We start from the raw sequence: 16559 nt of genomic DNA, 5'->3' as shown, positions 1-16559 counted from the left end.
TGTTGAACGGTTTTAGGTCAGATAATGTTGATAAATAGTTTTAGATACCCCAGAAAGATAAATATATATATATATATATTTATGTAAATGGTATTCGGGATGATTCTTTTTCAAGTAATGAAAGTTTTCTTCGAATCGATGAATAATGCAGAAACATTCTTCGATCGATTTTGTTTAATTTTTTTTTTTTTTTATAATTTGTTTTTCCTTTTGGAGGAGATGATAAAATGATTTGTTGTTATATTTGGAAAAAAAGAAAGATAGAAAAAGAAAGAGACACGGGATATTTCATTGTATCTTTATCTTATCTTCGAAGAAATTATTAATTTAAATTAATGTGCAAAAATAATTGTACGACGAAATATGTAAAAAAAAAGTAGTATTTATAATTTAGTTAGCTTTTGTAATTTTAAAATAATTTATTCGATGAAATTTCGTTTCCATTGATAAAATGTGATTTAAATTAATCTCAAAATTTAATGAAAAAAATTATTATGCAAGAAAGTATATATATTTTAGTCAGTTCTAGCATCCAAAATGATTTATTCGCTTGAAATTTCGTTCCCGTTGATTAAGCATAATTTAAATTAGTTTTTGAATTAATGGAAAAATTATTCCTTAGAAAAATAGATAGAATCAGTGATTACTGTATTAATTTAGCCAGTTTTGCTCGAACGAAGCAGAAAATGGATGGAAAGTTGAAAAATATATTTTATAAAAAATTCATAAATAATATTTCTTGATAATTTTAATGTATAATTAAATTTAATTAAAAATAAAATAAAATAAAAAATCTTTGAACTTGCGATTAAAAATATATTAATAATTAGCATAATACACAATATTTTTATTTTTTCAAAAAAATATTCAACGAAATTGTGATTAATTTGAATTTTTAATTTTAATCAATTTATAGTCTCGAGAAAATTATAATATTATATAAATTGTTTAATAAAATTTTCAACCAGCGAGATCAAATATCGAAAATGGAGAAGTTAGAAATTCATTTTCCAAACAGATTATTATCTACCGATCTCTCTCTCTCTTTCTTGATTAGATCTAACGTAATTCCAATTACATGCTGCACAGCTTTATAGTTCCTGATAATTATTCGAAAATCATGGCTGGCCAGTGATTAATCGACATTTAATTAATCGAGAAAATTAGTCTGTGAAGATTATACCATATATTGTGACGTCCTTAGAAATATTCAAACGATAATTAAACGAAGCTACAACCCTTTGACTGAAATACAATCCTCCTTTTACGAAAGATGAAACGAACAATTTTCCTTCCAAATGTTTTCGTTTCCAAAGCAAAGATAATATTCTTCGAAAGAGAAAATACAATATTCCGTTGGATGAAATATTTTCGATTAGAAAATTTATTATTGAACAGAAAATAAATAAATAAAAGACACTTGATATTTTCCATAACTCTTCGAGTTATTTTAAATTGGATATTTAAAAAATAAACGATTTTATTGCTGCGATAAAATCAAATATCTTATCGATATTATCTCAACATGGATGGAAGCAACAATTGAAAGTAAGAGGGTTCAAACAAAGCTTTAACTTTTATACACTTGTTAAAGAAAAAATTGGAAACAAGACGAATCCTCCTTCAATGAAAATTTTCTCCAAAACAATTCCACGTATCTCTATAAGGATCCGAGGAGAAGTAAAAACCATTGAAAAAAACACCATGACTCCATCAAAGAAGTTTCGTGTCCCTTCGTTTCCAGCAACTCGAAACGCAAAAAGATGAAAGAGCTCTCGCGAAGCGAAATATTTCCATAGAAATGGAAAAAGTTTCAGGTGGTTGAGCAAGATAAATTTGGAACATTTTCATGGGTGATCGCGAGAGAGAGAGAGAGAGAGAGATTAACGCCAATCTCTGTTCATAAACGAAAACCGATGATATGGAACAAGCTATATTAAAATTAGAAAGTTTGTTTCATTGGTCATCACAAATCGTAAAATAGGTGGTTATACGAGTTGGTCTATGAATAACTTTATCAAACTGATGCTGATCGACCGGTGTAGTTTTCATGCACTGTGATGTGTTGTTTGGGAACTCGACTAAAAGCAGAATGTGTATGTTGGTTTTCTTAGGAGTTAAAAAAAGAAAGAAACCCGATATCTTAATGTCTTCCAGTCGAAGAACTCGAGAGGAGAGTGTGTATAAGTCACGAAATTTTTTAATCTAAGAGAAATGTGAAGTGCGATAAAAAAGTTTGTATGGTGAAAAGTAATGAGAGTAACAGAGCGGAGAGAGAGAGAGAGAGAGAGAGAGAGATGTAGAAAAATTAATATAGAAACGAGGAAACCAGCTTAGATTCCTAAACCTTATTATTTTTAACTTTTCGACATTTAAAATATTTCACCGGATATTAAATTAAAATCCAACTTTAACTTTCTCAAAGAAAGGATCTCAAAAAGAGAAAGGAAAGGAATTAATTAAAAGAAGAATAATAACACGATATCGATATATCTTAATATTTTTTTGTTCACAATAAACATTTAGACGAAAATGATCTTATTGATCATTTATCATAAAGTCGTTCGATCTCGTTATTTATAATTTATGTTACGACCGTATCATCTTATACCATTGGATCTCTATATAACATAATCGAAACCTAAACTAATCAAACTGAACCTTAACCTAACATAATTTAACTTCAACCTTACCCTTTTCCCCTCTCCCCTCCCTTCCAAACCTAATTTTAGCCATAATTTTACTCAATCTAATTTAACCTAAACCTTGACCCCCCAAACTAAATTTTAATCACGATCAAATCCAATTAAATCCGAAGCTAATTCCTCAATTCAATTCGTTCCTCGATCCAAAAAAATATCGCGCATCCAATGTGTAACACGTTTCCAACATGTGTCGTTTCGAACATAACCTAACTTTAAACTTGCATCCACGATATTAATCAAAATTTAAATTCGAATCCAATTATAATCCCTGAATCCTCTGATCTCTGAGAATACCTATCTATGATATTACGAACATTTTCTTTTTTCTTTCTTTCTTTTTCCTTTCCCCTTCTAAAAAAAAAAAAAAAAAAAAACTAGATTGGCCTAATGACGATTGCACGTGTAAATTGTACGCGTACCTTACCCTTGACTGCATATCTTAATGCCGTTGAAATTGTTCCACTATCGTGAATAATTACCGAGATATCTCGTCGTCGAACACGAATGATGACGTCACATCGTCGAGATAATTCGTCCATAGACGCAGAAATTTCAAAATATCTCTGAGAATAATCTGCGTCGATAGCAGGGGGGGAAGTGCGCAATAAACGATAAATAGACGATATTCTTTGTTACTTTGCGAAACACGTGCTCTCTCTCTCTCTCTTTCTCTCTTTCTCTCTCTCTTTTTCTTTCTCCTGTGACCGACATTTATCTCGATTTCTCTGAAACACGGGATGCTGGAAATATTTTCCGCTCGATCTCGGATTAATCCGTGAAGCTGTTCGTCTTTCTCTTGAAAAGAGAAAGAGTGAGAGAGAAAGAGGGAGGGAGGAGAGGGCGCTGTAGGTCAAATCCACTCGTCGTGGGATATTTCCATCGGAAGTTCGTTATTGGAGGATCGTGGTACATTTGTTTTGTCGTGAGAATAATTGGGGCGGACAGAGCTTCTTCCTTTTCGATCCTCGTCTTTGCAATTAAAAGGGATTCTTTCCTCGAGTGTCCCTTTTTCTTATTATTTTGGGAAACTCGCGTTGGCAAGTTGGGAAATGTTTTTACCAGGAATTGAGGATTTCTTTCTTTCTTTCTTTCTTTCGAATCCATTTCGCAATTTTAAACTAGCGAGTTCAAAAGAACGTTATCTAAACGTGGAGAATTTTAATATATTCGTGGAACAAATTGTTGGTAACATGGTAATCGTTCTATCCTTGTCGTGCTCTCTTGAATTGAATTTAACGAATAAAGCGACGGTTTTTATATTTTTATACATTTTTATATTTGCACACATGTTGCGATATTATTTTGCAAATATCTTCAAAGCTACGAATATTCATTGAAGATCCACGGATATTCAAATTCTGTGTTTCATTTCCTAACCTCAACAGGCATTCTTATCATTCGCTTCCATCCGCAAACGTAGTTGATTCTGTATCATTCGGCATGAAACCACGCCTGGAATTCGATCAATGGGGAGATGGAAGGTGGAAATAAATTGTGTGCCCTCTCTTTACAGTGTTTTCTACGCAACACGTTCTCGTTCTCTGAATATTTCACGATGTGTACAAAATTCGATGTGGAACATCGGGATGCATCTAGGTATGCATCTTTCATGTCACGGTTTCGATAATCCGCCCGTCGTGGTGGACGATAAAGAATGAGAGAGAGAGAGAGAAAAAAGAAGAACTTGTCGCGAGTTTTAAGGCGCTTTTGCGTCCAACTGTATCTTTCATGCGGTTTACGACACTCGAAAAGATAGTTTTTTTTCTTTTCGAAAAAGAATTTTCGAGGTTGAAAGTTGTGAATTAAAAAAATTAGAGCATCGTTTTTTTAAAAGTTATTTTTACATCGATAGTAATATTTTTGATAGATAATGTTCGAGTTTTAAATTACTCTTTAATTGAATGTAAATAGAAAGAATACAATTATGAAACTGTACGAACTATAAATTTGATCGTTTCGAAATTTTTGACAAAGGGTTTTTATTAAAACGAGAGAATTTTTAGAAATTTTAAAATGTGCAGAGTTTTTATGAAAATAGTGAATAATTGTTAAAATGAAAATAGTGACGAAATTTAATTTCGTTATCGATGATTCGATAAAATTATTTGTTAATTTTTAAATACGCAATGCGCCTTCGAAATATTGATATAAATAACATATGAATATGAATATTACAGGAATGAATCCTCTAAGAGCAATAAATTTCTCTCTTAAAACACTCTTCACTTCGTAACTTAATTCGTTATCAAACCGTTTCAATCAGACAGATCCTCAAACTTTATTGACGAACATGTTCCATTTCATTTAATTCGCGATAATACGTTATCAGACTTGATTAAATATTTGAATAATATTTGATTTTCATAAATATTCTTGGATTAAAATAATTTTTCCTTCATAATTTTTCTCGATAACGTTTTTTTTTTTTTTTTTTTTTTTTTTTTTTTTTTTTTTTTAATTTTAATCAAAGCAACGTTAGCTGTCAACGATAACTTCACGTTGAAAAAAAAATGAAAAAACAATTCCCTCCTCCGTTCCTCCGTAAATACTTTCAGAGAAATGGATGACAAAGAACTTTCCACTTTGAATGGAAAAATATAACAAGCAATTTTACAATTAATTGATTACAAAGATTAGATACACAAGTAGTATTCCACTACAAAGATAAAGACACCAATCTTTTTCTTTTTTGTGCACTTTTCACTATAAAGATACATAATCTTTATATTTTTCAATCAACTTTTATCTTCAATTCAAATTTCTGAAAAGCATGCATAGATCAAAATTTTTATTTCCTTGATCCCGAATAAGTGAAAAGAAAAGAAGTTTGCAAAACTTGTATGAAATAGTAACTTATTAGTAAAAATCTAAAAAAAATTTTTCATTCCTCCCATTCTACTCGAACAGAGGTGTAAAAAATCCGTTCATGGTCGATCGTAATATTTTTCTTTCCACCTCCCCTCTCCTCTCTTCCTTTTTTATTTTTCATTTTACGATCGTTCGATGAATCGAAATTGACAACGCGGCACGAATTCGTGACAATGGAAAAAGGATTTTATAGGTTTATTTCAACCTTTTAGTAATGCATTAAAATTGTTTTCTAAGGAATGATTTTTTTTTTTTAATTATTCAAATTTATATATTTATAGACCTATAATAATATTTTTTTTATCATTAACTTTATGAATTTTATATCCATGAATTTATTCAATATATATATATATTAAATTATGGATTAATTTTATTTATAATATTAATTTTAGGAATAGGAGTACATCCTGTTTTATTTATTGGTTGAATTTCTAATTGTAATTATTCAATTTTAGGTTCAATACATTTAGTAGCAACAATAATTTCTTTCTAATTGAAAGATTTTCTTTTTATGAATTTTTAAATTACCAAAATAAAATTAAATTTTCAATTTTATTATATCCATTATATTTATTGATATTTGTTAGAATATTAATTGAATTAAATCCATTTGATTTAATTGAAGGAGAATCTGAATTATTATCAAGTTTTAATGTTGAATATCATAGAAGAATGTTTGTTTTAATTTTTTTATCAGAATAATATATATAAATATTATATTTATAAGAATAATTTTAACAATTATATTTTATGGATTTGAATGTTGATCCATTAAATTTATTTTAATATATGTATTTCATATTTGTTTAATTATTTGCGTAGCAATTTCATTGCAATAAACGTTTCGTTCGTTTAGCTTCTCGCTCCTTCGACTTCCGCCCGATACTTGGCCGCCGTCTTCCGGGCCCAATTAAACTAAATCGCCCGGTGTGCAATTAGCCTCGAAAGCTAATGGATCGCTTTATCTCGCTGTTGACGAATTGGAAATAATTCTCAACTTTTCTTTCTGAAACGAATTATTTTCAAATTCCTTTTCATCGATTAATCTATTGTTATTAATATCTTCGACGAGTTTGGCTTCTTCTTTTTAGAATTTTTTTTTTTTTTTTTTGGAATATTTAGATATTCTTTTTAATATGTTCTCTCGCAAATTTATAGAGTCTCGTTATTTGCAACATGCAAATTAAATTGCGTATAGTGCAGTTATACCAGATGGAAATAATGTTAGTTGCTCGAATATTAATTTTCCATTTGGAACCAAGATATTAAACTTGAACAAACTTGGATAAAATATATCGAAATCCTTCGAGCTCTGATTAACAGAATTACACAGAAATCGAAAATGTGTCTCAAAATCGAACCCTAGTATCACACCATATTACGATCTTCGTTTCAAATTAAATCAACGACGAATAAAATAGAACGAAATAGGGAAGAGGATGAAAATATTGAGACAAGCGAAAAAATCTTCTTAACAACTGAAATTCATTTAGCAAGAACCACGATAAGAAACCTAAAGTCGTCGAGAAGAAGGGCTCGTTCCTCGAAAAATCTCTAACCTAACCTAAAACCAGCCGAAAAACGAGAGAAAAAGAAAGAAAGAAAGAAAGAAAGAAAGAAAAAAGAAAGTTCAAAGCTGAAACTTTTCGAATTAACTTCAGGGAATGAAGCTCTCCCTTCGAGGGACAATACAACAAAGTGTAAACTGTACTGTTAAAGGGAGAAATTCCGATGAAAAATCGTTGATTAAAGGAGAGATTAGAGAAAATGCGGAGAGCGTTCCGTTCGTCGCGAAAAAGGTGAACCGAGGTGTGAAATCGATGGGAAGGGGCGATCTATAGAACTCGTGAGGGAGAGAGAGAGAGGGAGAGACATGAACGACTACGCTATTCTCGTGCCGCCCGAGGTGTCCTCGAGGTTGGCGCGAAGAGATTCCGGGACTATGAGGGTGACGCTTCCGTTCACCTCGTTCAGAAGGCACAGCGGTTGCGTGTCCACGTTGTCCATGACGAAACCCTACCCCAAGCTGGTCTACGTGGCCGTCCCGTAAGTTTTGATTTGAAACGATAACGATTCAGTTTCAGATATTTCTTTTCTCCAACAATTTGTGTATAATAAATATTCATTGAAAATTTATTTCAATGTATCAAGAATAAGTTGAAGATAAAAATTTCCTCCAGGTTATGAGTACCTTGATAATTTATTGTTTAAAAATGTAATGATAATAACGGGTAGGTAATCGTATTTGTCAAAAAGGGGATCAATGTATAATACGAATAAATTTTAATTACTTGAGATTTATTTACTTGAAATTTTTCAAAAATTTTCTCGTTATGAATGAACCTTGATAATTTATTGTTTAAAATTTAATAATAAGAATGAATAAATAATTGTACTTGTCAATGGGAGGAGGTTGCACGAAAAGGAGATCAATGTATAATACGAATAAAATGTTATGCAAGTATTTTAATCATTTGAGATTTTTTAAAAATTTTCTCGTTACGAATGAACTTGATAATTTATTGTTTAAAATGTAATAATAATGAGTAGATAATTGTACTTGTCAAAGGGGAGAGATTGCACGAAAAGAAGATGTATAATATGAATAAATATTAAGCAAGCATTTTAATTATTTGAGATTTTTTAAAAATTTTCTTGTTATGAATGAACTTTGATAATTTATTGTTTAAAATGTAATAATAATAATGAGTAGATAATTGTACTTGTCAAAAAGGGGATCAATGTATAATGTGAATAAATGTTATGCAAGTATTTTAATTACTTGAGACTTATTTACTTGAAATTTTTTAAAAATTTTCTCATTTCGAATGAATTTTGATAATTTATTGTTTAAAATTTAATAATAAGAATGAATAGATAATTGTCAAAGGGAGGAGGTTGCACGATAAGGAGATCAATGTATAATACGAATAAATATTATGCAAATATTTTAATTACTTGAAAATATTTTATTTTTTCAGCGCCTAAGAAGAAAGCGTCTGATCATATCCGACCGATTCCACTTAATTCTAACTCCTGTCCTTCGAGATAAAATTTTAAACGATCGAATTATTATTTCTATTATTCTATCCCAGTTGAAGTGACCACTGACGATCTCACGAATCCAAATACTCGTTAATTCTTCGTGATATTATTGCAAAAAAGAATTCTGAAACAAAGGAGAATATTCGACAAATTTTCTCTCTTTATACGTAAACATACATAAAACATTAAAATATAAAAGTTTTAATTTGTAGAGCCCAAAGAGTTATCTCGATTGAAATGGCCACCAACGATCTCACAAATCGAAATACTCTTAATTCTCTTAATTCTTCGTGCCGTGATATTATAGCAAAAAAGAATTCTGAAACAAAAGAATATTCTGAAAATATTCGACAAATTTTCTTTCTTTATACGTAAACATACACGAAACATTAAAATATAAAAGTTTTATACATTAATTATAACAAAAAAGAATTCTGAAACAAAGGAGAATATTCGACAAATTTTCTTTCTTTATACGTCAACATACATGAAACATTAAAATATAAAAATTTTAATTTGTAGAGTCCAAAGGGTTATCTCGATTGAAATGGCCACCAACGATCTCACGAATCGAAATACTCTTAATTCTCTTAATTCTTCGTGCCGTGATATTATAGCAAAAAAGAATTCTGAAACAAAAGAATATTCTGAAAATATTCGACAAATTTTCTTTCTTTATACGTAAACATACATGAAACATTAAAATTTTTAATTTGTGGAGCCCAAAGAGTTATCTCGATTGAAATGGCCACCAACGATCTCACAAATCGAAATACTCTTAATTCTCTTAATTCTTCGTGCCGTGATATTATAGCAAAAAAGAATTCTGAAACAAAAGAATATTCTGAAAATATTCGACAAATTTTCTTTCTTTATACGTAAACATACACGAAACATTAAAAGTTTTAATTTGTAGAGCCCAAAGAGTTATCTCGATTGAAATGGCCACCAACGATCTCACGAATCGAAATACTCTTAATTCTCTTAATTCTTCGTGCCGTGATATTATAGCAAAAAAGAATTCTGAAACAAAAGAATATTCTGAAAATATTCGACAAATTTTCTTTCTTTATACGTAAACATACATGAAACATTAAAATTTTTAATTTGTGGAGCCCAAAGAGTTATCTCGATTGAAATGGCCACCAACGATCTCACAAATCGAAATACTCTTAATTCTCTTAATTCTTCGTGCCGTGATATTATAGCAAAAAAGAATTCTGAAACAAAAGAATATTCTGAAAATATTCGACAAATTTTCTTTCTTTATACGTAAACATACACGAAACATTAAAATATAAAAGTTTTATACGTTAATTATAACAAAAAAGAATTCTGAAACAAAAGAGAATATTCGACAAATTTTCTCTCTTTATACGTAAACATACATGAAACCATAAAATATAAAAATTTTATACGTTAATTTGTGAAGCTCAGAGTTATCCTGATTGAAGTGGCCACCAATGATCTCACGAATCGAAATACTCGTTAATTCTCTTAATTCTTCGTGCTGTGATATAAAAAAAAATTTTTTTATTTATTATAAAATTTTTATTATTATAATTTTTTATTATAATTTTATTATAATTTTTGTTTATTTATTATAAAAAAAAAGAATTCTGAAATTGCGCGTTCGATTCGAATCGAGGAGGAAATAAGAACCTGTTGCGAGCACTGATCACAACAGGGACAATCTTTGCGTTTATCTACGGCACGGCCAAGCCTGAACAGCTAATATTGGTCTTGGAGCAGGGCCGCCAACAAAAAAGTGATTAAAAGACACTTCCGTTTGCCGCACCCCTAACATTACGTAAAACAGGGTATATCGAGAAAATGGTTTAAACGCGATGCGATCGATTCGAGTTGCATCGATCGATACACGATTTGTACAACTTAATTTTTGCTCCTCTCAACTCTTTTTTATATCAACGCAAGGAAAGGAAAGGAGTGGACACTGAATCACTTCTTTATATTGTTATTGCCACATTCCTCCTTACTTTTCTGGTTTTCTTTCCTTTTTAAGGTTTTCATCTCCAGCCTAAGTGAAATTAATTAATGGGTGGACTCTCAGGATCGATATTTATTTACGTTCGATTTTTTTAAAATATCGCTTCCAATAAAGATTCTCTAATCTTTTTATGTATATAGAATAATATACTCTCGAATAATTAGATTTTTTTTATTTCGAATTAGATCGTGATATCGTGGATCGAGCTATATTTTCGACGTTCGAGTTTGACAGTGGTGGGGATAGAAATATTATTTTCAAAGTGTTTTCGAGTTTTGTAAGCATGGAATATAGTAAAATGAAATTATTTGGAGCGAAGATGAATTTTTCGTTATTGAATAACGAAATTATTTCTATTGGTTGAGAAATTGAGGATAGAGAAGAATAAAGGGATGAAAATAGAGATGTAGTGTAACAAGATGAAAAATAAAAATAATAGTCAAACATCGCGCAAACCAAGAATATAGACTTTAATATTCGACAAATTTTCTTTCTTTATACATAAAACATTAAAATATAAAATTATTTTATATATTTATAATATTATATATTAAATAATATTTATAATATAAATAATAATAATAATAATAAATAATATTACGTATATATAATATAATAATAAATAATATTTATAATATTAATATATTAAATATTTTATATATTAATTTGTACGTGAAATTATTTTATAAGTCAGCCAAGAAATTCAAGTTATCAATTTGGCCGAATGAAAAAGGCGCCTAGAGTTCAAAGGGTTAATATTATTTAAATTTGCGAAGCAAAAAAAAGAATTGGAGTTGAGTGGAAATCGAAAGAGGAATATTACGAGTTAATTTATTAATATATATTTATAAAATATAATTTATAAATATAATCGATCGATCGATTCGAATCGATCCTTGAATAAAACTGTAATAAAATCCTTTTCGATCATGAGCCTGTGATTAGGGTAATTGCGCATATAGCAGTTACGTTACTAATTAAAAGGAATCATGGGTCTGGCCCATTACCCCGAGCTCATTTCCTAATGGATTCTTTCACGAAATGTTAAAGATTAGATTCCTAACTGAACACTGAAACGCAATACAAGTGGGATTCGCATTATATCGTTGATATTACGTTTAATTCACGGGATTCGATTCTTTCTATTTCCCACAACAATTACAATTTCTAGAAATGCATATTTTTTTTTTTCTCCTCCTCTTCATTTAAATATCGTTGATATTTTAAATATCATATAAATTTAAATATCGCTTGATATTTTGACGATTATTTCGTTTAAAAAATTTTTCCCTAAAAAAAAAAAAAAGAAAAAGTAAAATCTAATCGAAAGAAAAAAAAGAAAGAAAGAAAAAAAGAAGGAAAGAGAAATCGCAAAATAACGACAATACTTATCGTCATTATTTAGCTATTGAACGGCAAGGCCGTGGAATTAATCCGTAGCTTACATAATGGCGGGCAACCGATGACTATCGAGAGCAGGAAGACGAGTCGTGTTTTCTGGTCAACGCTGGAACGATCATGGGAACAGAAATGTTAATTAAGCCGCGGGTTAACCAGGCCCGTTTAACGAGAAAATTGATCGTGATCGTACCGATTATTATCCAGGATAATTATTTCGTCGCGCATTAAGACGCAGTTTGAAACGAAAGGTCAGAATTCATTATCTCTCTCTTTCTCTCTCTCTCTCTCTCTCTTTCTCTTTCTCTCTCCCTCTCGGTTTGATTTTATGATTTTTCTTTTTTTTGCGAATTCTTATTCCACCTACCACTCGGTGAATTTTAATTAAAGCTGCACTGAGATGAAAGCGTTTTCGACCCTTTTTTCTTTTCTCTTTTTTTTTTTTTCTTTTTGCTTACTGATTTTTTTCCATGTAATTATTTACTGTGTATTTATATATTTATCATTTGTACACGCGTTTTAATTCTTTCCTCGATCGTTTCGTTTTATCTTTTATATATATATATATGTTATATATAAATTCGAAATTTCGTTCATCGATCATTGTATATTGTTGTATCTGTTGTATAATATTTTCGTTTAATCTATTCAGTTTAATATAATCAGGTATATGATCGGATATGATTGAACGCCATGGCTTGGAAAAAGTTGAATTCGACACCTTGTTAAATGCGAGAAGGGAACATTATCGTTAAGTTGTACTTTAAAAGCTATTTATTATTTATATCTCGAAGATAAGCAATGACGTTGCTTAAAAGTTTCGTGTAGTAGCTTAATAGAAATTGTAAACGTAAGTTTTATGTACTTTAACCGGAATATAAAATTCGAATTACTTATTGGATCGTTTGGGTCTTTACACTTCACGGGACATTTAAATTTATGATATTTATTCATAACTTTTTTTTAACCAAACTATTGGTTAAAAATTGTATTATTCATTGCATTTGAAATTCTTTAAATGATTAAATTCAAAATATATTTTAAATTTTAATATATCGTATCTTGTTCACAAAAAATATGTAACAAATGTAAAAAGAATGTTGCTGCTGGATGGGTTAAAAATCTTTTTCCTCTTTCTTGTCAACAGTTTCGACGTGGAAAATGGCGCCTCAACGTTGGACGGGGGTGCCGGAGGCGGTGGAGGCGCCTCGCCAAGTGCAGGGTTGGTGTTGCAAACCCTGCCACAGAGGCGAGAGAGCTTCCTGTATCGCAGTGATAGCGACTTCGAGATGTCGCCGAAATCGATGTCTCGAAACAGTTCGATCGCCAGCGAGAGGTAAGAGGCCCTGAAACTATACTTCCATTAAAAGTCGATGTTGATTCGAGAATACCATATTTTTCTATTTTTATTTTTATATTTTTTTTTTTTTTTTTTTTGGTTTGTATCGGAATAAAAGAGGAAAATTTAACCTTGTAAATAATAATGAAATGGGAATGTCAATTTGTTTATTACGATGTTTTTAATCCCATGATCGTGATTGTTCAGCTTCGATCGGATGATTTTCCGGATGGAAATTGAAGCAGCAGTTGCTGCATCAGTAAATGGAAATAATCGATTCAGATTCGTTATTGTGCAATTTTAAATTTGAAAATTAATTTTTTTAATATTTTTATTGAAATTATGCGAATTTCAGGGAGATTAAAGGAATGGAGGAGAATTAATTTTTAGGAAAATAAGAAAATGTTATTAAAGATTTATTATTAAATTTTGCATTTACATTAATTGTCTTATTGAGATAATCACCTGATTCTCGTAAGCGTGAAATAATTCATAATTACTGGTTATTCAACGACGAATTATGATTAAACGAATTTAGTGTAATTTACGTTTATATGAATTACAGATTCCTCTTGGCTCGACACTCATTCGTTAATGAAACCATTCGTAAACACGATAACGATAATTGGCTTGTTGCACGTGTTCATGAATAATTAAAAAGGAAATTAAAAAACGAACCTGACTTAGTTCATTAATATTTGTGTTTAATCGATTGATTATGAAGTTTTTTTTACAATTCGTTTCACATTTAAAATTTATGAAATTCCTTTGTTCTGTTATCTGCATTATCGACCGTTGAGAATTTATTTTATCTACTGTAGGAATAAACGCAATCTAAAATTTTCGTATTAAATTCTCTGTCGGTAACATCAATTCAAGATAAAATAGCGATTGATTTTATCGATAAGAATAAAATAGAAGCTTAGTAATCTTGCCAATACTGCCATCTTGAGGATATTGAGAATATTTTTAAGACTCGGTGATATTATTCTGCTAAGGCCATCTTGTATTGAATACTTTGCATTACAACGATCTCTATATTCTTCAAATATTCAATATAGAAGAATCTGATTGATTAAATCAAATATCTTTATTATATTATAAACAGAAACATAATAAAAAAGAAAATTTGTTATAAAAATTTGCACTCTTTATAATAAAAAGTATCGATTAAAAGACATCCGATCTGAGCGCAATCGTAACATTTATATATATACATATTATCAATTAATACGAGAGAACAATCTACGATTTTTTTTTCTTCTATGTGTAGCTTGACAAAAGTATCGTAGCTTTCTATGGTGATGGTGCTTAATATCTCTATATTTTATTTTTTATTATTTCACATATATTTGTAATTTTTGTAAATATATACAGCAACAAAGAAGTGAAGATATAATTCTCGCAATAAAAAGAAATTCTCTCCATTAAATAAAAATTCGAGACAATTTCCATTCACAGATTTCTATATGGTTAAACTATTTTAAAATATTTTAAAATTTTTACATCAAGAGAAAATTCTTTTTATCTCGAGTGTTCACGCTTTGTTGAACGAAAAGAGAACTTTTTTTTTTTTTTTTTTCTTTTATTTATCCGCGTGGACGTGTGCGGGGTGTGACAATGAATCATGTTTGTGATCCTTGGGTTGCAGGTTCAAAGAGACAGAGCTTCCTGTCGAGCGAGCGTATGTACACGATCCTATTATCTATTATATCAGTCTCTGTCGTTTCACTACATATATATATATATATATATATATATTATATAGTCACAAAAACACACTTACAAATACTAATCGACATCCTTCGCCACGATAATTACGCTGTTAAATCGATTCGATTCGCTGCCTCTTTAACCATTTTCTCTTTCTCTGTCACACATACAATATAGAGAACATATTGGGGGTTGCTGAAGTGCATGAAATTGTTCGCTGTGAAAAAGAAAAAAAAGAAAAAGAAAAAAAAAAGAAAAAGAAGGAAAGAAAGAAAAAATTTAAAACGAAAGAAATTCTGCCATAATTTTGAGTAGCTTGTTGAGTCGTTCACTTTATTTGATATAATATGGCGTGCTTTTATTACATTTTATTTTGCGATCGGCTTTAATTTAATTTACTTTTACTTAGAATAGAATTGGGCTACGTTATACGAATAAGAATAATCGGTCTTGTTGAAAAAAAATTCACAATTGTTGGAATTAATGTTGAATTATTCTTTTATGAAGATAAATTTTATATCTATTTTAATCATTTAAAACTCATTTTTATCATCAATTCCATCATTTTAACTATTAACTAACGAAAGAAAAAAAAGCAATAATTCTGCTTATATTTTATTAGTGTGTAAGAGATCAATAAATGATTGAAAATTTTGATAGTTTTCAATAATTCAAGCAAACTTATTAGCTGCTATTTATAATTTGGAATTCAATCTTCCATGTTTTAAGATTGTTTTTCTTTTCTTTTTTTCACGAAAAACCAAAAAAAAAATGATACAAATATCTCTTTTTAAACTCAAACATTTATTGATTATAATATAACATAACATAATATAACGTAATCCAATTATCGTTTATTCATTTATTCGTTATCAATTTTGAAATTATCACTAGAGATTGTCGAGTAGAAAGTTACCACTACTAGTTTTTCATTTCTTTGATCGAACGAAACGCTTATTGAATGTTTAGAGCGAGTTTTCGTTCATTTTCCATTATGTTCCGTGCGGTTTCTCAAAAAAAAAAAAAAAAAAAAAAAAAAAAAACGGAAGAAAAAAAATTAAAAAAAAAAAAAAAAAAAAGGAAGAAAAAGAAACGAAATTGAATCGAAGTGGATTTCTCGTTAAAATATATCGTGGCAGAATTGATAGAATTGAATTAGAATTGATAGAATCGAGCTGCTTGGAACACACGCAGGCACACACGAGTTATACACGTGGATTCGTTTTTCTAATTCTTCCCTCTCTATTTTGCACCGCGAACGATAAACAAAAAGGTATCACACCCACACACCGAAAAAAATACTCGAATACTCGACGAAGAGAAAAAAAATTTAGAAATATATATGTATATCGATTGTACAGATATTATTGTATATATTATCTTTCTCCTCTCTGTAACTTTTTCTCGTTGTTTAACTGTTTCGTGGAAAAAGGAAATATACGATTAAGTGCTTTTTTCTTTTTTCTTTTTTTTTTTTTTT

At 29.6% G+C, this 16559-nt stretch overlaps 1 protein-coding gene across 5 annotated transcripts in view; it reads left to right on the top strand.

The window, feature by feature from the left end:
* LOC122717208 (cAMP-specific 3',5'-cyclic phosphodiesterase) overlaps positions 1-16559 on the top strand; it is a 164534-nt gene that overhangs the window by 73177 nt on the left and 74798 nt on the right. For 3 of the 5 annotated variants that reach the window (XM_043941052.1, XM_043941050.1, XM_043941048.1), the window contains exons 3-4: positions 13175-13363; positions 15018-15050. In XM_043941052.1, the coding sequence (XP_043796987.1) occupies positions 13175-13363; positions 15018-15050 (222 nt within the window). The remainder of the gene's footprint in view (positions 1-13174; positions 13364-15017; positions 15051-16559) is intronic. The other 2 variants (XM_043941051.1, XM_043941053.1) reach the window with 1 other exon arrangement.

This window comes from Apis laboriosa, unplaced genomic scaffold (genome assembly GCF_014066325.1).
Source record: "Apis laboriosa isolate Shangri-la unplaced genomic scaffold, ASM1406632v1 scaffold4_cov146, whole genome shotgun sequence".
Classification (NCBI taxonomy): domain Eukaryota; kingdom Metazoa; phylum Arthropoda; class Insecta; order Hymenoptera; family Apidae; genus Apis; species Apis laboriosa.
The sequence above is the reverse complement of the archived record's forward strand: the minus strand, read 5'-3'. Positions and strand labels throughout refer to the sequence as shown.